Source organism: Oryctolagus cuniculus, chromosome 16 (genome assembly GCF_964237555.1).
Source record: "Oryctolagus cuniculus chromosome 16, mOryCun1.1, whole genome shotgun sequence".
NCBI lineage: Eukaryota > Metazoa > Chordata > Mammalia > Lagomorpha > Leporidae > Oryctolagus > Oryctolagus cuniculus.
In genome coordinates this window covers 61,336,551-61,357,056 of record NC_091447.1, presented here as the reverse complement: position 1 = coordinate 61,357,056, position 20,506 = coordinate 61,336,551, and the positions used below count along the sequence as shown (strand labels likewise).

General features: G+C 52.1%; 1 protein-coding gene across 1 annotated transcript; it reads left to right on the top strand.

Annotated features, from left to right (window-relative positions):
* Positions 1-15,885: 15,885 nt before the first annotated feature.
* On the top strand, positions 15,886-16,836 carry LOC100351208 (olfactory receptor 10H2). Its single transcript, XM_002722804.2, has one exon. It carries the CDS (start codon positions 15,886-15,888, stop codon positions 16,834-16,836), a length of 951 nt encoding a protein of 316 aa, XP_002722850.2.
* Positions 16,837-20,506: the final 3,670 nt, after the last annotated feature.

The window sequence follows — 20,506 nt, the reverse complement described above, 5'->3', positions numbered from 1 at the left end:
TGGGAGAATAGGGACAGCTCAGTTCTTTTCTCAGAATATTATCCTGCTACCGATGTCATCTCTGCACCTTGATCCCTGCCAGCTCTCACTCCGCCTTCCCCAGCAGATGCCCCCTCCCTCTGCACTTGGCCCCGCCTGGATGCTGTGTTCCTTTTTTTAAAATATTTACTTAATGATTTATTTGCAATGTGCGTGTGCACACACACACACACACACACACCTTCCACCTCCTGGTTCACTCTCTGAATAGCCACAATGGCCAGAGCTGGGCCAGGAGCCAGGGGCTTCATCTGCATCTCCCACATAGGTCACAGGAGCTCAAGCACTTGGGAGCATCTTCTGCTGCTTTCCCAGGCACGTTAGCAGGGAGCAGGATTGAAGTGGCACTGCCGGGACTTGAACTGGCGCCCTTATGGGATGCCGGTGTTGCAGGTGGTGGCTTACCCAGCCATGCCACAGCGCCAGCCCCCTGGATTCTGATTTCCTAGTATCTCAGTCTTTCCCAGTCCCATGTTCCCTCTTTGGAGCTGAGAGTCTCACCCTTCATCACAGTCCAAAAGAAAAAGCTGGCAAGATGTTCCTGAGACTGGAGAGGCCGATGTTCAAGTGGATCTGGGAGACAAGCCAGTTACAAGCGTGCAGTGAGACCGCTATGGTCACCGTGGAGTTGACCTTGGAGTTGCAGTTTTGTAGGTGGAGGGTGACTTAGTGTTCACAGATCACTTAGCGGTGTCCTAATTCCTGTGCATGTGTGTGTGTTCTCACTGCATTAACTTTCAAAATTAACGAACAAACTTTGTTTTGAGAGCAGCGGTTCTGGGTTCACAGCAAGTTAAGCAGAAAGTAAGGTGGGTTCTGTATACCTCTGTTCCTCTTACACACACACCAGGGCGCCATGAACACCCACCGTCAGAGTGCTACACTCAGCGCAGTGAATGAACCTTCACAGACACGTGTTTCCTCCCAAGTCTACCCCAGGGGGCGCTCTTGGCCTTAAATACCCTGTAGATTGGACACAAGTATAACGACGCATATCCACATGTACCGTGTCCCACAGAAACCTCACAGCCCTACTAATTCTCTGAGTGCCACCATCCATCACTCCCTCTTCTACCTCCTGCCAACCGCTGATCTCCATGCTGTTTCCATAGCTCTGCTTTTCCTAGTCCACCAGACAGCTGGAAGCACACAGAGGGAGCTCTCCCAGATTGGCTGCCTTCACTCACTAATATGCATCTAGGTTTCCTCCCCCTCTTTTCATGGCTTCATAGCTCATGTTTTAAAAATGCTGAAGAATCTTCTATGGGATGCATGCATTAGAGTTTAACTCTCTGTCCACCTACTGGTTTCTTCCAAGTTCCAGAAACTGTGGCTGAAGCTGCTATAAACTGTGTGCTGCTATCAGCATTGTGAGGATATAAGTTGTCAGCTCTTATGGGGAAACACTGAAGGGCCTGACCTTAGGATTATTGTATGTATGATGAGAGGATGTTTAGTTTTGTAACAGTTGCTACAATGTCTCCCAAAGTAACTGTGGCATTTTGCATTCTCCTTAGCAATGAGTCGGAGTTCCTGCTGGTCCATTTCCTTCCCCATATTTGGCGTTGTTTCTCTGGGATTGGGCCGATCTAACAAGTGTGCAGTGGGCCTCGTTGACAGTTTGCATTTCTCTGGTGACGTGGGATGCAGAAACCTTCTTACGGTTTCCTTCGCCTCGTTATATGCTTTTGGTGAGGAGCTTGTCCAGACATCTGCTCGTCTTCCTAGGGTTGCTCATTGTCTCACTGTTGAGCTTTAAGAGGTCTTTGTATGTTGAGGGCGACAGTCCTGTATCAGCGATGACTTGCAGATATTTTTCTTCCAGTCTGTGTCTTCTCTTTTCATTCTCTTGACACTGTGTGTTGCAGAGTAGAAAACTCCTACTCATCCCTCAAAACCCAGAAAAAACATTCCTTTTTCCATGTTTCCCCACGATTTCCAGCAGATGTCTCCATCACATCCCTCCATCACAACAGCTATGGCTGCTGGATCGTGTGTGTGTGTGTGTGTGTGTGTGTGTGTGACATTTCTGTGTCCCCAGGACCTGAAGCAGTGCAGTTCACATAGTAGTGACCTCATATAGGCCTTATGCATGGAGTTCAACAGCGCAGCCCCTGTGTGTCCCCAAAATCCTTACATTGAAATCCTAACCCAGAAGTAACAGACATAGCACATGCAGAATTTGGGTTGTGATGAGGCTGTGATGGCAGAGTCCTCACAAATGGGAGGTCTGGAAGAGACCCCAGGGAGACTTTTTGAGTCTTCCACCACGTGACAATGTGGGAAGAGGTCCCTTTGTGGTCCAGGATGCCAGCCACTACCAGGGGCTCATCATGGACTTCTTTTCTCCCAGAAATATGAGAAACGCATTTTTGCTATTTTTAACCCACCTGTCTATGATGTTTTGCTATACCAGCTGGACTGAACTAAGACAGGGCCATGTCCCCCTGAGGTTAATGGCCAGTTAGTGACAGAACTGGGGACCCATCCCAAGCCCCTGAAGAGGGCAGTCATCGGAGGTCTCACTGGTGTCATACAGTCACAGTATCAGTAGCATTAGGAGAGAGGCATGGCCACCACTGAAAGATGGCCATGCAAGCCTAGAGGTGGCCATGCCTGTGGTCAGCAGCTGAGAGGACACAGGGTAAAGGACTCTTGCCACCATTGCTGTCTGCTGTGGATGCTGTAGACCAGAGATGGCACCTGGACAGGAACACACAGGAGTGGACGCACAGGGCCACATACAACTCATGTGCAAGTGTTGAACCATCTGTAACTCATTCTTTTCCAAGATCAGTGTCCACCCCCACCCCGATAACTGGTTAGCACACATGGACTGCCGAATCCCAGGTGAGCCCTGGTTTAAGTGTACCATGTCAAAAGGGCACAGGTGGACATCGGAGAACAGCGTGGGGCATCTGGTTGACCTCTCCTTGGAAGCTGGGGGTCAAAGAGCATTTCAATGAGAAGAGATGGGGAACAGAGCTGGCATCACCAGGTTCCAGGCACCAGAAGGAGACTTTGAAAAATGCAAGGCAATTCCTTACTGTGACTGGACTCACCCAAGAATCTGTCCAGAACTGGCCCTGGCTGATTGAAACACCAGAGGCAGGCAGAGGTGCAGGACCCAGGAAAGCATCCTCTGTGCCAAGTCAAGCAAAATCCACAGCTGACCTCGCCCTGGGCTCCTGAGCTCCTGGCCATCATGTTCTCCTTGTGGCTGTCCCTTAAGGGGTCAGAATTGGATTCCAGAGCTTAGGTGAGTTGTCTGAGGACCTAGAACAGGACTCGTAGCTCTGCAGCTTAGGAGCTCAAAACATCTTCTAGAGATTATGAGAAATATCCAACCACGGATCTAAGGAGCTTAGCAAATCCAACCCCCCAAAAATAGAGGTGCAGAAGGTGCACACACACAGCTTTAGACCCAGCCTGACCAAACTACTAGAAGCCAAAGATGGAGAATAAGGCCATGAGGTTGTCAGAACCAGGCACAGCCATGATGAATCTATGGAAGTGTCCTAATGATGTGTTTGGTCCTTAAGGGAGCTGCCTGCAAACCTTAAGTCCCTTCCTGTTGCATCATATCCTGCATTTGAATCTGTTTTAGGAGATTTATTTGGAAGGCAGAGTGAGTCACACACACACACACACACACACACAGAGAGAGAGAGAGAGAGAGAGAGAGAGAGATTTTTTCATCCCCTGGCTCACTCCCCAAATGGCTGTAATAGCTGGGGCTGGGCCAGGGCAAAGCCAGCAGTCTAGAACTCCATCTGGGTCTCCCATGTGTGTTGCCAGGCAACAAGCCCTTGTGCCACCCTCCTCGGCTTGCTAAGGTGCATTGGTAGGGAGCTGGAACGGAAGAGAAGCAATCTCTGATATGAGGTGCTGACATCACAGGCTGCAGTTTAGCCTGCTGCACCACAGCGGTGGCTGTCTATTGGAGTCCTGAAGTTGTAAGTCAGTGTGTCAGGAATGACCTTGGCCACATTCATCCGAGGCTAATTTCTCATAACCACAGCTTTGTCTCTGACAAAGGGCAAGCTCTTTACCTAAGGAACTTTAGAGGGAGGGGTTGCCAGCGATGTCCTTGTGCATTGGAGAGAAACTCCTGTCTCCACCAACTTGGAGGAATATAAAATCTGTGGGGAGAACATGGGGTGTGGCACCTTCTCCCAGTGTCATGGTGGACATGCCAGGGTCGTCTCCCCAACATGGATGAATGAGAACACACGGAGAGAGTCTGGGGACCTTGTTGAGTGAGAAGGGAAGCCCCTGGGTAGACGCTGCCTGTGACAGGCTGGGGATGTCTTCAGTGATAACCAAGCATGCACGGTGAGCTGAATCAGAGCAGAATCAGTGGCAGCCATGGCTGACGGCAGGTGCTGGGGTCTGAGGTCACACAGAGTCAGTCTCATACCGATGGCAGAAAAATCTCTGTCCATGCACAGGGAACCGTGTGGGTCAAGTACTTTCATCCACCCTGATGTGCAGGAGCCATTGTACACTGGACCAGGTAGAAGGAAGAGGAAGATTGCTATCACCTAAGCACACACACACACACACACACACACACAGAGAGAGAGAGAGAGCGAGAGAGAGAGAGAGAGAGAGATTCTTTCATCTGCTGGTTCACCCTCAGATGCCTGCCACAGCTGTGGCTCACCCATGTGGGTGTCAAGAATCCAAGTATGTGAACCAACACCTGCTGCCCTCCAAGGATGCACATTAGCAGGAAGCTAGAGTCAGCAGCAGAGCTGGGACTCAACCCCAGACCACCCAGCTGAATTCCTAACCTCCAGGGCCAAATGCTTGTCCCCGTTTCCCAGTTTTAAAATCACCACATGCTTCCACTTTCCTTGAAGACAATGAAATGCATGTAACTGTCCTTTAGGTGCTCATATTCTTTTTTTTTGGACAGGCAGAGTGGACAGTGAGAGAGAGACAGAGAGAAAGGTCTTCCTTTCGCCGTTGGTTCACCCTCCAATGGCCACCGCGGCCGGCGTGCTGTGGCCGGCACACCACGCTGATCCGAAGGCAGGAGCCAGGTACTTATCCTGGTCTCCCATGGGGTGCAGGGCCCAAGCACTTGGGCCATCCTCCACTGCACTCCCTGGCCACAGCAGAGAGATGGCCTGGAAGAGGGGCAACCGGGACAGAATCTGGCGCCCCGACCGGGACTAGAACCCGGTGTGCCGGCGCCGCTAGGCGGAGGATTAGCCTAGTGAGCCACGGCGCCGGCCATATTCATGTGAAGTGTTTTCTTTCCACCAGAAAGTAAACATCAGGAGGGTAGGGGGCCTTATCTGGCTTGCTCTGCACATGAGTTCCCAGAGCCTGGGATGCAGAAATTGCTCAACTGAATGGAGAGAGGCACAGAGTATAGTAAAAGAGGCAGTCAGTTGGCAAATACCCACAGGACTCCAGTGAGTCAGGAGCTAGCACTCAGCATATACTGAGCGTTTACTGTGTAACCGCAAGGTAACATGGACCTCACCGTAAGACACACGACTTTCACAGGGACCTCTCCTTTTGGGGACAAAGAGGTTGCTTCCCCATCACCACAACCACACGGCTAGTGGCTGAGCCAGGATTTGAACCCAAGTCCCTCTGCTGTGAGTCACTGTCCTCTGAGGCACAAAGATATCCAGACTGCTATACAATTTTCCCTTGATTATTTTTTCCCTTTGCTTATTAATCTGTGCTCAAGAACCTGAAAGAAAAGCAAATGATCTACAGTGATCTCTGCTTAAAGAAGAAAGCAACAGCCCCCAGAGAATCCAACTGAAGTGTCGACATGGGTCTACAGAGCGGGCAATTAGTCAAATGCATCTGAACCTGCCACCTCCAGCCTCACTCCCAAACCCCCAGTGCCTATTGGCCAAAGCCCCTGGGTCTCCTTCTTGGGGACATGTCAGAGACAAACATGGTTAGAGTCTATGCTGGGATCAAGGAGCCCAATGGGACACCTGCCTGTGCCACCTGCCAAGTTCAACCTGACATAACAACTCCCCAGGAAACCAATCCCAAGTTTTGTGAGTGAACGAGCTATGGGGTTTGCAGGGACTCCTGGGGGACTCATTAAAAGTTGACACACACAATCTCCTCTCTACTTCATTTGCAGACTATAGATCAGAGCCACACAGCTGTAGATAGACAAAGCCCGATCCACGGCTCAGGGCCAAGGCAGAGGCAGAATCACAGGTGCACCCCACCCTAGAGGAATGGTCCCCATTAGTGCCAGCTGCAAATTCTGGTGTCTAGCTAGTGGGAGGAGCTGAATGCAGGAATTGGGAGTGAGTGACCCTTTGCCTTCAAGACACAAAAGGCTCTGAAGTCCTCATGGAAAATGCTAGCCTCTAGCATGACATCCCAGGCAGCAGAACCAAAGCTTGAGTGGTACTTGGTGCAGAGCAAGGCTCCTGGGAGGGTCCCAAGGTCTCCAGAGGCCTGAGGTTGGATGAGCCATTTACTGCTGCTGTCACAGTGCTCACCACATTCCATATGTGGATTCTGCTTCAACACCTACCCTCTTTCCCCACCAAACCAGTAGCCCCAATAGGATACGACCACCTTTGACTTACCCATCGCTCTGTGTCCTCGCTGCCTGGCATTGAATAGGTGCTCAAGAAATACTTGGGAGAAAACAAGCCAAGGGGACTCTCTCACTGCAACCTCATGGAGAGTTGAAAAGAGATCCTTTAGAAATGTGGGTGTCCCAGCAGACTCATAGAATGGCAGATGCCCTAAACAGCACTCTGGTCTCAGAATCAGCCCTTAAGGTATTCGGATCTGGCTAAAAAGCCCAAGACAGCTTCTCAGGCATGGAAAGCCAAGACACCATGGCAAAAAATGACCTAAATGAAAGATCTCTGTAAGTGAGATCCCAGTGGAAAGAACGGGCCATCAAAGGAGGTACTTTTCTCTGAAGGGAGGAGAGAACTTCCACTTTGTTTATGGCCTGGTCTAAATATGATCGGAGTTTGTGAACTCAAGAGGCTTCCATAGTCTTGGCAGCTCATTTCAAGAGCCTCAAGTGTTTACTGACATCAAAAATAAGTGTTGGGTTGGCGCTGTGGTGCAGCAGGTTAACGCCCTGGCCTGCAGCGCCAGCATCCCATCTGGGTACCAGTTTGAGACGTGGCCGCTCCTATTCTGATCCAGCCCTCTGCTATGGCCTAGGAAAGCAGTAGAAGATGGCCCAAGTCCTTGGGCCCCTGCACCCACATGGGAGACCCGGAAGAAGCTCCTGGCTCCTGGCTTCAGATTGGCACAGCTCTGGCTGTTGCGGCCAATTGGGGAGTGAACCAGCGGATGGAAGACCTATGTCTCTCTCTCTCTGCATCTTCTCTCTCTGTGCAACTCTGACTTTCAAATAAATAAATAACTCTTAAAAAAATAAGAGTGTCAATTGTTAAATCAACAATGAGAGTCACTGTGCACTTACACCCCATGTTGGATCTCTGTCCTTAATGTGTTGTACTATGCAAATTAACAGTAAAAATTACTCAAATAGTATTTTATACTTTGAGTATCTGTGTGGGTGCAAACTGTTGAAATCTTTACTTAGTATATACTGTTTATACAGTATATGACTGAAACCAGGAGCCAGGAGCCTCTTCCACATGGGTGCAGGGGTCTGAGAACTTGGGCCATCTTCCACTGCCTTCCCAGGTGTATTAGCAGTGAGTTTTATCAGAAGTGGGACAGCTGGGACTTGAACCAGCACCCGTATGGGATGCCGGCACTGCAGGAGGCGGCTTTACCCACTACACCACAAGGCCAGCCCCTGAGAGGAGAGCTCTTAAACAAGATGTTGACCAAGCCACTGAAAAGCCCTTCTACCTGACTCAACTTTTTTTTTTAAAGATTTATATATTTATTTGCAAGTCAGAGTTACACAGAGAGAGGAGAGGCAAAGAGAGAGAGGTCTTCCACCTACTGGTTCACTCCCCAACTGGCTGCAACGGCCGGAGCTGCAGCAATTCCAAAGCCAGGAGTCAGGAGCTTCTTCCGGGTCTCCCACATGGGTGCAGGGGCCCAAGGACTTGGGCCATCTTCCACTGCTTCCCCAGGCCATAGCAGAGAGCTGGATGGGAAGTGGAGCAGTTGGGACTCGAACCGGCAACCAGATGGGATACTGGCACTTCAGGCCAGGGCATTAACCCACTCCACCACAGTGCCGGCCCCCTGACTCAACCTTCCAATCCGTAGTGGAAATTTTTATCTTCTGAGTATTTAGCACACCTACTGTGTGCTAGAGACAAAGGGTGACTAAGGCCCTGATTCCACGTCTAAGAGCTCCTGGGTGTAGATGGATGAGCGTCAAGTCCATCAGATACTGTGAGAAACACACATTCAAGGTGTAGCAGCCTCCTGAGGGTGGTCACAGCTTTTCCCCTTCTCTGAAACCCTTCCAGGTAAAAAGATCCAAAAAGGGGATCCACCAACAATCACATTAGCATAAATGCAGAACGCGTCAGCTCAACTTCATGCACTTGGGGTCATATTACAGATATAGTGGGAATTGTCACACGCTCCCTAACTCGAGAGTGTGGTTTTGGCTCTGATGTTGTAGTGTAGGGGGCAAAGACGCCCCCTGTGACACTGGCATCCCATATGGGCTCTGGTTCAAGTCCTGGCTGTCACACTTCTAATAAAACTCCCTGCTAATACACCTGGGAAGGTGGAGGATGGCCCAAGTTCTTGGACCCCTGCGCCCATGTGGGAGTCCTCGAAGAGGCTCCTGGTTTGTCTGGCCATGTATAGGTTGTTGTGGCCATTTAGGGAGTGAACCAGCAGATGGAAGATCCTCTCTCCTCTCTCTTTCTCTCTCTCTCTCTGTATGTATGTATGTATGTGTCTGCCTTTCTCTCTGTAACTCTGCCTTTCAAATAAGTAATGAATAAACATTTAAAATAGAGTGTGGTGGGCTGGTGCCGCAGCTCACTAGGCTAATCCTCTGCCTAGCGGCGCCGGCACACCGGGTTCTAGTCCCGGTCGGGGTGCCGGATTCTGTCCCTGTTGCCCCTCTTCCAGGCCAGCTCTCTGCTGTGGCCTGGGAGGGCAGTGGAGGATGGCCCAAGTGCTTGGGCCCTGCACCCCATGGGAGACCAGGAGAAGCACCTGGCTCCTGCCTTCAGATCAGCGCGGTGTGCCGGCCGCAGCACGCCAGCCGCGGCAGCCATTGGAGGGTGAACCAACAGCAAAGGAAGCCCTTTCTCTCTGTCTCTCTCTCTCACTGTCCACTCTGCCTGTCAAAAAAATAAAAATAAAAATAAAATAGAGTGTGGTGTCCTGCATGGAAGTTGGTAGAGATGATTTTTCCAGGGGGAGCGATGAGGACTGGCCCACCCCTCCTCTGCAGCCCTGAGCTCAGGTTCTGGCGCACAGCAAGGGCTGATGCATGCTTGGGGAAGGAGATGACAGACACTCACATTACTTGAGCCTCTGCTGGGTGGACCCAGTGGGGAAGCCACAGAAATGCATGAGTCCTGCCAGGAAGAAAACCTTAGTGAAGCCACAAGGCTGCAGTTCAAGTGGACTTTTGCTTCTTCTCTACTGGCTGGTTCGAAGCAGCGGGGAGATGGTTAGCAGGCTCTCGCTGGTATTGCAAATGTGTAGGTGTAGTAGGGGTGGAGCTGATGCCAGGAGACCCACAAGGGGCTCTAATGGGCTGTGCAGGAGCCTCCTTGAGGTTCATCCGTCTGGAGTCTCAGGATGTGGGTTTGGGTGTCTGTGGATGTCATCAGTTGAGATCTTGGGATGGAAACATCTTGGGTCTAGGATGCTCTGGGGTTCTCGTTAGCAGTGGAGGACACTCTGGGAAGGAATGCAGAGAGGCAGATGCTGGAGTGACATGTCCACAACTGACAGCCTGTCATAGGGCGCTAGTGGCCACTGGAAGTCAGGGGAGAGGCGCAGCAGGCCCCACCCCTCAGAGCCTGCAGAGGGAAGCACCCTGCCTGCACACCAGGCCTTCAGACACAGCAAACACGCTTACATGTTTTTGTTATTTATTCATTTATTTTTTAATAAGATGAGGTAGCTTCCGAAGCTACCCCTTAGAAAGGAGAGGGTCATTTTGTAATTCATTTAAAATTTATTCATTTATATTAAAAGTTGGAGCCACAGATAGAGGAGAGACAAAGAGAGAGAGAGAGAGAGAGAGAGAGAGAGAGCAGAGAGAGAGGTCTCCCATCCTCTGGGTCACTCCCCAGATGGCTGCCATGGCCAGGGCTGGGCCAGATCGAAGCCAGAAACCAGAATCTTCTGGGTCTTCCACGTGGGTGGCAGGGGCCCAAGCACTTGGGCCATCTTCTGCTACTTTCCTCAGGCCATTAACAGGGAACTAGATAGGAAGTGGAGCAGCCAGGAGTCAAACCAGTGCTCATAAAGGATGCTGGCACTGCAGGTGGTGGTTTTACCCACTATCTATAGTACTAGTTCCCTGTTTTAATTTCAAATGACATATAACTATCTATCATGTATCTTTCTGAAAGGCAAAAGTGGAGAGAGAGATACAGATAAAGATAGAGATTATATATATAAATGTAAGAGATACAGAGATAGAGATGTTAGACACAGATAGATAGATAGACAGATAGATAGATGATAGAATCTTCTATCCACTAGTTTATTCCCCAAACTACTCCAACAGCCAGGTCTAAGCTAGGCTAGAGCCGGGAGCTCCAGTCAGGTCTCCCATGTGGGAGAACCCAAGTGAGCCATCTTCTGCCGCCTTCTCAGTCTCCTCAGCCGAGAGGTTGGATCAGAATCCTGGACTAAAGCTGGCCCTCCGACATGGGATGCATGCATCCCCGGCAAAAGCTTATTCCACTGCACCACAATGCCTGTGCCTGTCTTTTAAAAAATTCATTCATTTCTTTCCACTTTTGCTTGAGAGAGAAGTACAGACACAGTGATCATCCATCCACTGGCCCCCTGGTTCTCCTCCCAAATGTTTGCAACAGCTGGAGTGGCTTGGGTCAAAGCCAGGGGCCTGGGACTTAATCTGGGTCTCCCACATGGGTGGAAAATACCCACGTGCTTGAGTCATCACCTGCCTTCTCCCTGGGCACACAGTAGCAGGAAGCTGGAGCCGGGACTTGAACCCAGGCACTTGAATGCAGGTATCCATAGCAACATTCTGAGGCACCAAAGGGCTGCCCTGATTTCTGTTTTTTTTTTTTTTAAACATTCAATGTGTGGTAACTTATTAGGGAATCCCCAGAAAGTGAATATAGGGGCCAGTGCTTTTTCCAGGTGGGATGCCCCTGCTGCGGGCTGGGGAGCATTCTGATAAAGACATGGGGAAGGAAGCGGGTCGAGGAGGCTCCTGGGTGTTGTGCTCTTTTTTGTCCCATGGCCCAGTTTGAGCCTGGAGCATACGAAGATCCCCCCAAAGCTTCAGGGCAGAAGGGCTGGGGGGCTGGCTCGGGAAGTGTGGGCCCCCTGCACCTGGTGTGTGACAGTCTTGCTCTGGGCCCGCACCTCTGCAGCCCAGAGGTCACCAGGGGAGTCCTTGCTTTGGGAAATGGGACCTTGAACATCAGCATCCAAGGGGCCCACACCTGCAGCTGGAACCTGGGCTGCCCTCCCAGGGATGGCCTAGGAGTTGTGTGTGTATGTGTGTGTATGTGTGTATGTGTTGTGTGTGTATGTGTGTGTATGTATGTGTGTATGTATGTGTGTGTATGTGTGTATGTCTGTGTATGTGCATGCATGTATGTGTGTGCATGTGTATACATGTGTGTGTACATGTGTATATGTGTGCATGTGTATGTATGTGTGCATGTGTATGTATGTGTGCGCATGTGTGTACATGTGTATGTGTATGTATGTGTGTGCATGTGTATGTGTATGTATGTGTATGTGTGTATGTGCATGTGCACGCATGTGTATGCATATGTGTATGTATGTGTATGTATGTGTGTACGTGTGTGCATGTGTATGTGTGTATGTGTGTGTGTGTGTATGTGTGTGTGTGTGTGGTGGGGGGCTGTGGTTGGAGGTTGGGCTTCTGGGGTGCTGTAGTCCCTCTCAATGGGAGAAGGAGCCTGGGGTTGGGAGGGAAGAGGAGGAGCCAGGCCTCCTTTTGTATGCTTTTTAAAAAACGATTTAATTGGCCGGTGCCGCGGCTCACTAGGCTAATCCTCCGCCTTGCGGCGCCGGCACACCGGGTTCTAGTCCCGGTCGGGGCGCCGGATTCTGTCCCGGTTGCCCCTCTTCCAGGCCAGCCCTCTGCTGTGGCCAGGGAGTGCAGTGGAGGATGGCCCAGCTGCTTGGGCCCTGCACCCCATGGGAGACCAGGAGAAGCACCTGGCTCCTGCCATCGGATCAGCGCGGTGCGCCGGCCGCAGCGCGCCGGCCACGGCGGCCATTGGAGGGTGAACCAACGGCAAAGGAAGACCTTTCTCTCTGTCTCTCTCTCTCACTGTCCACTCTGCCTGTCAAAAAAAAAACCGATTTAATTATTTGAAAAGCAGAGAGAGAGAGAGAGAGAGAGAGAGAGAGAGAGAGAGTTTCAGAAGAGCCCAGCTCTGACCTGGGCAGAGAAAAGGACTAGGGGAAACATACACAGTGCGGGCTGACTCCAGGCAAACCAGTGATCCCCAAGGCTCCCAGAGGCCCCTGCCTGTCTGGGTCCCCAGGGCAGCCCCGCCCACATCCAGCACCTGCCCCTCCTGGGGTTCCTTTGAAGCAGGTTGCTGCAGGAAACAAGGATAAAGTAAGAGCACAGACTCTTGTCCCGCCCTTCCCCTCTTTGAGCTCTCTCTGTAGGTGAGAGGCCCGGGGTCTCTCCTCTGCTGCCCCAGAAAGGTAGACCCCACCTTGTGACCACTGAGAGGTGAGTGTGCAACCCTGCTGCCTTCCTGGAGGAGGTGGCACAAGCGCAGAATGTGGGGAGGGCTGAGGGTCAAAGGAGTGTTGGGGGATGGATCTTGGCACTAGGATGGAACAAATGATGTCCGAGGCAATTTGGGCCCCCGGAGTCAGGCACTTCCTGTGCTTCTGTCATTGCCGGAACAGGTTATCTGGGGGAACTTTTATTTTCTTAAAGATTTATTTATTTATTTGAGAGGCAGAGTTACAGAGAGAGAGAGAGAGAGAGAGAGAGAGAGAGACAGAGAGACAGAGAGACAGAGAGAGGTCTTTCATCTGCTGGTTTGTTCCCCAAATGGCCACAGTGGCTGGAGTTGGGCTGATCTGCAGTCAAGAGCCAGGAGATTCTTCCAGGCCTCCCACACGTGTGCAGGGGCCCAAGCACTTGGGTCATCTTCTGCTGCTTTCCCAGGCTATTAGCAGAGAGCTGGATTGGAAGAGGAGCAGCCAGGACTGGAACTGGTGTGCCAGTTTTGAAGGGTGGAGATTTAATCTACTATGCCACAGAGCTGGCCTCTGGGGTGGGGAAAGTTGTGTGAGAGGGACACCAGCCACATCTCTCCACCATTGCATGTACCTGCTGGGTGGCTCTTTGGGTGTGCGTGGGGCTGTGCGGGTGTGTGTCTCTGTGTATGTGTGTGTGGGTTCTCAGTGTCTTGGGAAGGGCTGGTGTGTGAACAAGGCTAGAGTGTGTGCAGTTTGTGTGCACGTCTGGCTTAATGAACAGAGCCTACAGCACCTGAGTATGTCCGGGGAGGAGAGAGGCAGAAGCAGGTGCAGGTATGTGTGAGGCATGGTGGGTGCCTCTGTCCACAACCTGTGCAGACAGGAGACTTCCCAACCCTGAGCAGAGCTACCCTGAGAGGACCCCTTCCCTCCCCACAGCTCTCACACACACCTGTGTGGAGGTTCAGGGGCTTCCCTGAGTAGCAGGTATGCGAGCAGGGCTGCCAGCTGCCCCCTCCCTTGCTGTGGACAGGCTGGGCTTGGAACCCAGGATAGTGGGGAAGAGGCAGAGGAAGTCTGAGATCCGCTTTGTTTTTTAGAAATTGCCACTCACAGGATGCAGAATGAAGTGTTTTAAATCATATGATTCAGGGGGTGTTGCGTGCATTCACAGTGCTGTGCAGCTGTTGGCGCTGTTCAGCTGGCAAACATTCTGATGGCCCCCCACAAGAAAACCCTGTGCCCACTACAGCCAGGGCTGGGCCAGGCCAAAGCAAGGACTCCCATACCCCTGTGGGTGGCAGGGACCCAAGAACTGGAGCCTTCCCAGGGATGCTAGCTGGGAGCTGGCTCAGAGGTGGAGGTGAGACCTGATCCCAGGCACTCTGATACAGAAAGCAGGCATCTCAAGCAGCTATGTCACAATGTCTGCTCCACATTTTGTGTTCTCCATCAAGCCCGTTTGTAGCCTTGAGAGACAGGGAGGAGAGGACGTCGGAGAGGAGAACAGGGCTCTGACTGGAGAAGGTGCCGGAGCTGGGGCAGACGTGGCTTTGTTGCTACTCGGGGAGGGAGACAAGAGAACGCTCAGCTGAGAGCCACGGCTTCTGCAGCAAGCAGGAGGTGGCATATGGGAGGACTGGGAGAAGGGTTAAGGAGAGGGAGGGACACTCGGAGAACAGCACTGGTACATGACCAGGGATAGAGGGCCCGGATGGCACGACTGCACAGTGACACCCCCGGCGCCTTGCCCTTGTGAGGCACTCACCCAAGACAGATTCAGCAGCAGCTGAATGCTTATGATGCGTTACATCAGTGAAGACCACTGAGGCAGGCATTAGGATTCCATTTTCCAGTGGGCAGAGAGAGAGAGAGAGAGAGAGAGAAGAAGAAGAAGGAGGAGGAGGAGGAGGAGGAGGGGAAGGGGAGGGGAGGAGAGGGGAAGAGAGGGGAAGGGAAGGGAGGAAGAGAGGAGAGGGGAGGGGAGGGGAGGGGAAGAGAGGGGGAGGGGGCCGGCACCGCGGCTCAATAGGCTAATCCTCTGCCTAGTGGCACTGGCACACCCGGTTCTAGTCCCGGTCAGGGCGCCGGAATCTTTCCTGGTTGCCCCTCTTCCAGGCCAGCCCTCTGCTGTGTCCAGGGAGTGCAGTGGAGGATGGCCCAAGTGCTTGGGCCCTGCACCCCATGGGAGACCAGGAGAAGCACCTGGCTCCTGCCATTGGATCAGCGCAGTGCGCCGGCCACATCACGCCAGCCGTGGAGGTCATTGGAGCGTGAACCAACGGCGAAAGGAAGACCTTTCTCTCTGTCTCTCTCACTATCCACTCTGCCTGTCAAAAAAAAAAGAGGGGAGGGGGAGGAGAGGAGAGGGGAAGAGAGGGGAGGGGAAGGAGGGAGGAGAGGAGAAGAGAGGAGAGAAGAGGAGAGCAGACGGGAGGGGACGGGAGGGAGGAGGAGAGATCGCTCCCATCCTCTGCCTCACTCCCCAGATACTTGAGAGCCAGCCGTGAACGCCACGTGGGTCTGACACGTGGGTGGCAGGAAACCAACAACGTGAGGCCTCCTGTGCCGCCTCCCAGGGTGCACATTAGCGGGAAGCTGGATCAGCGGCAGGGCTGGGATTGAAACCCAGGCGCTGTGACCCAGGACGCTGGTGTCCCAAGGAGCATCTTCACTGCTGTGCCAAACGCCTGCTCCTCAGGCAGGATCCGAGAACTGCAGAGAGGACAGAGAAGTAAGGCAGGGTTGGGCTGCATGGGGCCAATCGTTGTAATAATAGGAGACAATAACTCCAACAGTCAATGCTTATTATCAACTTTTATTTATTGAATTCTTCCGATGCGTCGGCAGGCAAGATGCATCTACTAATGCCCTTTTTGCAGGCAGACTAGCTGTGGCACGCACAGGTGAATCACCCCCTCCAGGAAGTCTTCCCAGGTTGGGCTCACAGGAGTCACCACGTTCCCATACATAGGTTCCTCTCCCCCACCCTCTCTCCCAGCAGGTGCAGCAGCCATGCTGGGGCTAAACTACAGTTCTGTGTCCGAGTTCATCCTCATCGGCTTCTCCACCTTCCCACAGCAGCTCCTGCCTGTCTTCTTCCTGCTCTTCCTGCTGATGTACCTGTTCACGCTGCTGGGGAATCTGCTCATCATGGCCACCATCTGGAGCGAGCGCAGCCTGCACACACCCATGTACCTCTTCCTGTGTGCCCTCTCCATCTCTGAGATCCTCTACACCTTGGCCATCATCCCGCGCATGCTGGCTGACCTGCTCTCCACCCACCACTCCATCGCCTTCCTGGCCTGCGCCTGCCAAATGTGCTTCTCCTTCACGTTTGGCTTCACTCACTCCCTGCTGCTGACGGTCATGGGCTACGACCGCTACGTGGCCATCTGCCACCCCTTGCGCTACAACGTGCTCATGAGCCCCCGTGGCTGTGCCTGCCTGGTGGCCGGCTCCTGGGCGTGCGGCTCGGCGGTGGGGCTGGTGGTGACCACAGCTATTTTCAGGCTCTCCTTCTGCGGGTCCAACGAGATCCAGCACTTCTTGTGTCATGTGCCTCCACTGCTGAAGTTGGCCTGTGGAGACAACGTACCAGCTGTGGCCTTGGGTGTGGGCTTGGTGTGCATCACCGCCCTCCTGGGCTGCTTCCTCCTCATTCTCCTCTCTTATGCCTTCATCGTGGCTGCCATCTTGAAGATCCCATCAGCTGAGGGTCGGCACAAAGCCTTCTCCACCTGTGCCTCGCACCTGATCGTGGTCGTGGTGCACTATGGCTTTGCCTCGGTCATCTATCTCAAGCCCAAGGGTCCCCGCTTTCAGGAAGGTGATACCTTGATGGCTACCACCTACACGGTCCTCACACCCTTTCTCAGCCCCATCATCTTCAGCCTCAGAAACAAGGAGCTGAAGAATGCTATGAAGAAGACCTTCCTCCGGAGACTCCACTCCTCAAGCACCTGAGCAGGCAGTGTGGAAGCAGTGGGAGAAACTGGCGTGAGGGAGACCCTACTCCCATCTGTGCAGACAGGTGCACAGCGAATGGTGAACCTGCTGAGGCTGGGGTAGACACGTGTATATGTGACAGCACAGGTCACGTGGTAGGTTCTCAATAAACGTTCAAAACTTTTTCCATCTTCACCCTTTGATTGATGGGTCCCTACCTTAGATTAAGTGTTTACTGAGCTTTATTGACAAGTAATTCACACACTCTACAGCCTACCTATGCAGGTACACATTTCGATGGTTTTAGTATAATCAGGATTTTGTAACCATTGCCACAATCTGTTCCAGAGCACTTTATTTTTTAATAGAAAGCTTTTATTTAAGAAATATAAATTGATACCTATAAATTTCTCCCCATACCCGCCCTCCCACCCCCAAACCATCCCACCTCCTGTTCCCTCTCCCATCTCATTCTGCATTAAGATTCATTTTTAAATTATTGTTATAAACAGAAGATCAACTCTATACTAAGTAAAGATTTCAACAGTTTGCACCCACACAGACACACAAAGTATAAAGTACTGTTTGAAGACTAGTTGTACATTGATCCTCATAGTACAACACATTAAGGACAGAGGTTCTACATGGGGAGCAAGTGCACAGTGACTCCTGTTGTTGATTTACAATGACACTCTTATTTACGATGTCAGTGATCACCCCAGGCTCTTGTCATGAGCTACCAAGGCTATGGAAGCCTCTTGAGTCCACAGACTTTGACTTTATTTCCAGAGCACTTTCACAAGAAAGGCATTCCCATGAGCAGTCATTTCCCATTTCTCCCTACCCCTTCCCCCAGCCCCTGTCAATCAAGTCATCTACTTCCTGTCTGCATAGATTCACTCACCCTGGACATTTCCTAGAAATGGCGTCATTGTCCTTGCACCAAGCACATCATGTCTGGGGCTCTCTCACGCTGCAGCATGAGCCGGCCCTCACTCTGCTTATTTGCTAAACAATCTCCCATCGTGCAGATGCACTGCCTTTCACTGATCCATTAATCATTGTTACCTATTTCAGTGTTCCTAAATTTTGCACAATGCTGCTATGAATGCACCTAGACAAGTTGTTGGAATAAATGTTCTATTTATCTTGGAAATGTACCTAGGAGTGCAATTGCTGGATCAAATGGTATCCTGTGTTTAACATTTTAGGAACTGCCTGACAGTTCCTCTACGTGTCTGCATCACTTGTGCATTGCCACCAGCCATGGTATAGGGCTTCAAGCTGCCCACATCCTTGCCAACACTTGCTATTATCTGTCTGCTGGATAATATCTCATTGCAGCTTTAACTTGTATTTCCCTAATGAGTAATGACATTGAGCAGTCTATCTTGTGCTTGTTGGCCATTTATATATCTTACTGCAGAAATATTTACAGAGATACTTTACGCATGTCTAAATGAGTAGGTGGGCTTTTGGTTTTACTTTAGTATTTATTTCATGAGAGAGAGATGATAGACAGGTAGATAGATAGATCTTCCATCTGCTGGTTCACTTCTCCAAATAGCCACAAGAGCCAGTTCCAGGCCACGTCAAAGGCAGGAGGCAGGAATTAAATCCTGAACTCCCATATGAGCGGCAGGAGCCCAAGGACTTGAGCCATCACCTGCTGCCTTCCAGAGTGTCTGTTAGCAGGGAGCTGGATTGGAATTGGAGTAGCCAGGACTCTACTTGCAATCTGATATGAGATTGGGCTTTGCAAGCAGAGGCTTAACCTGCTGTGCCATACACCAGTTCTGAGGAAAGTTTATTTTAAAGATGTTTTCCTGTCCAAAGAGCAGGTGGCAAGGGAAATTAGGTCAAAGTTCATGTGCCCTGTGAAGTCTCAGGGGTCTATGTGGGCTGGGCTAATGTGCCAGTGAGTGATTTATTTGAAAGTCAGAGTTACAGAGACAGAGAGAGGTCTTCTATCCGATGGTTCACTCCCCCGTTGGCTGCAATGGCTGGAGCTGCACTGATCCGAAGCCAGGAGCCAGGAGTCTTCCACACGGGTGCAGGGGCCAAGGACTTGGGCCATCTTCTACTGCTTTCCCAGGCCACAGCAGAGAGCTGAATTAGAAGTGGAGTGGCCGGGACTCGAACCGGCACCCATATGGGATGCCGGCACTGCAGGCGGTGGCTTTTACCCAATACGCCACAGTGCTGGCCCCAAGTGGCAATATATTTTCAAGCAAGGCATGGCTTGTTGATGATATTCACTTCTGGGGACAACATGTATGCAGAGATCTGAAAATTTTGAGCACCAATGCAACTGAATTTGTGATTCCCTTTTCTCTTGAGAGAGAGCGAGAGAGAGCGAGAGCGAGAGCGAGAGCGAGAGCGAGAGAGAGAGGGAGGGAATATGAATCTCATCTGCTGGTTCACTCCACAAATGGCTCTAACAGCCTAACAGCCAGGGCTGGGCCAGGATGAAGCCAGGAGCCAAGAACTCCACCCAGGTGTCCCACGTCAGTGAGTCATCACCTGCTGCCTCCCAGGTGGATTAGCAGAGAGCTGCGTTGACACAGAGCAGCTGGACTTGAACCAATACTTTGATGTGGGATGCAGGAGTCCCAAGCAGCAGCTTCACCCAGTGTGCCCAACGCCAACCCTTATGAGTTCTACAACACTTGCCCAAGTGAGGTCTTTACACAACCCTGTAGGGCAGGAGGATGCGCAGGGGCTGCTCTCAAAGCTCCCACCTCTGGAAGGAGCCACCCCACCAGGAAGCCTGCAGCCCAGTGCTTCTCCATCTGCTGAGGATGACCAGGGCCTTCACTGCCCCCTGACAGCTCTACTGCCCACAGCTCATAGTGCCCAAGCCACACACCCTCCACCTCCAGCACGAGGCCAGAAAGACACAGGGATCCAGTGGGGGCCACAGTGTGTGCCATTGTCCCTCAGGCATCTTGGGCAGGTGCCATTCCCAGCATGGGTCCTGGGGATGGCCATTGCTTGCCCAGCAGCCTTGCACGTCCCCTCAGCACACTCTGCGACCCATACCCACCTGTGCTCCAAGTTCCAAAGTCCATCCCAGCCCTGTTTGTTGCCTTAGCCTTCGGCGGTGCAGGGAGCCAGAGGTGAGGGTTGTGGTCCCAGCTATCTTGCGAAGACTCCAATTTGACCTCACTATCCCGATGGGCACTTCCTGGGGGCAAATTTTGCCCTCACTGTGGCCCCCAGACCTGGCCGGAAGGACTCAGCAGCCTGGACTCTGACCCCAGAGTGTTTTTTGGCAAGTGAGAGCCATGCACCTGCCCAGGCCCAGGGACCATGGGTAGGCCAATGTGATTGCACCCCGGCCTTGATGTAGACCAGCCGCTGTTTCATATCCTCAGGCAAGCGGAAACAGTCCCACCCTGCAGACGCTGGCCCCAGTCCTGGCAGTCCTCACATCCCTGCGTGGGCCCCAACAGCTGAACAAACGCACGGATACATCCTGCAGTGAGCACCGACCCACAGTAGCCACCAAAAGCCCTGTGCCACCACGGAAGACCAGGACTGGGTCATGGAGACAGGGCTCTAGGGCGTCGAATGCACTGTGGGGCCTGAGGCAGAGGCACCCAGGACCACAGCAGCACACGGCACTCTGCAGGGATGGCCTGGGGTCAGCTGTCCTCCGTGCCCAGCAACAGAGTGAGGTGGGGAG

What these genes read in the sequence shown, in the direction of transcription:
- LOC100351208 (XM_002722804.2), top strand. Translation starts at nt 15,886, where the DNA reads ATGCTGGGGCTAAACTACAGTTCTGTGTCCGAGTTCATCCTCATCGGC.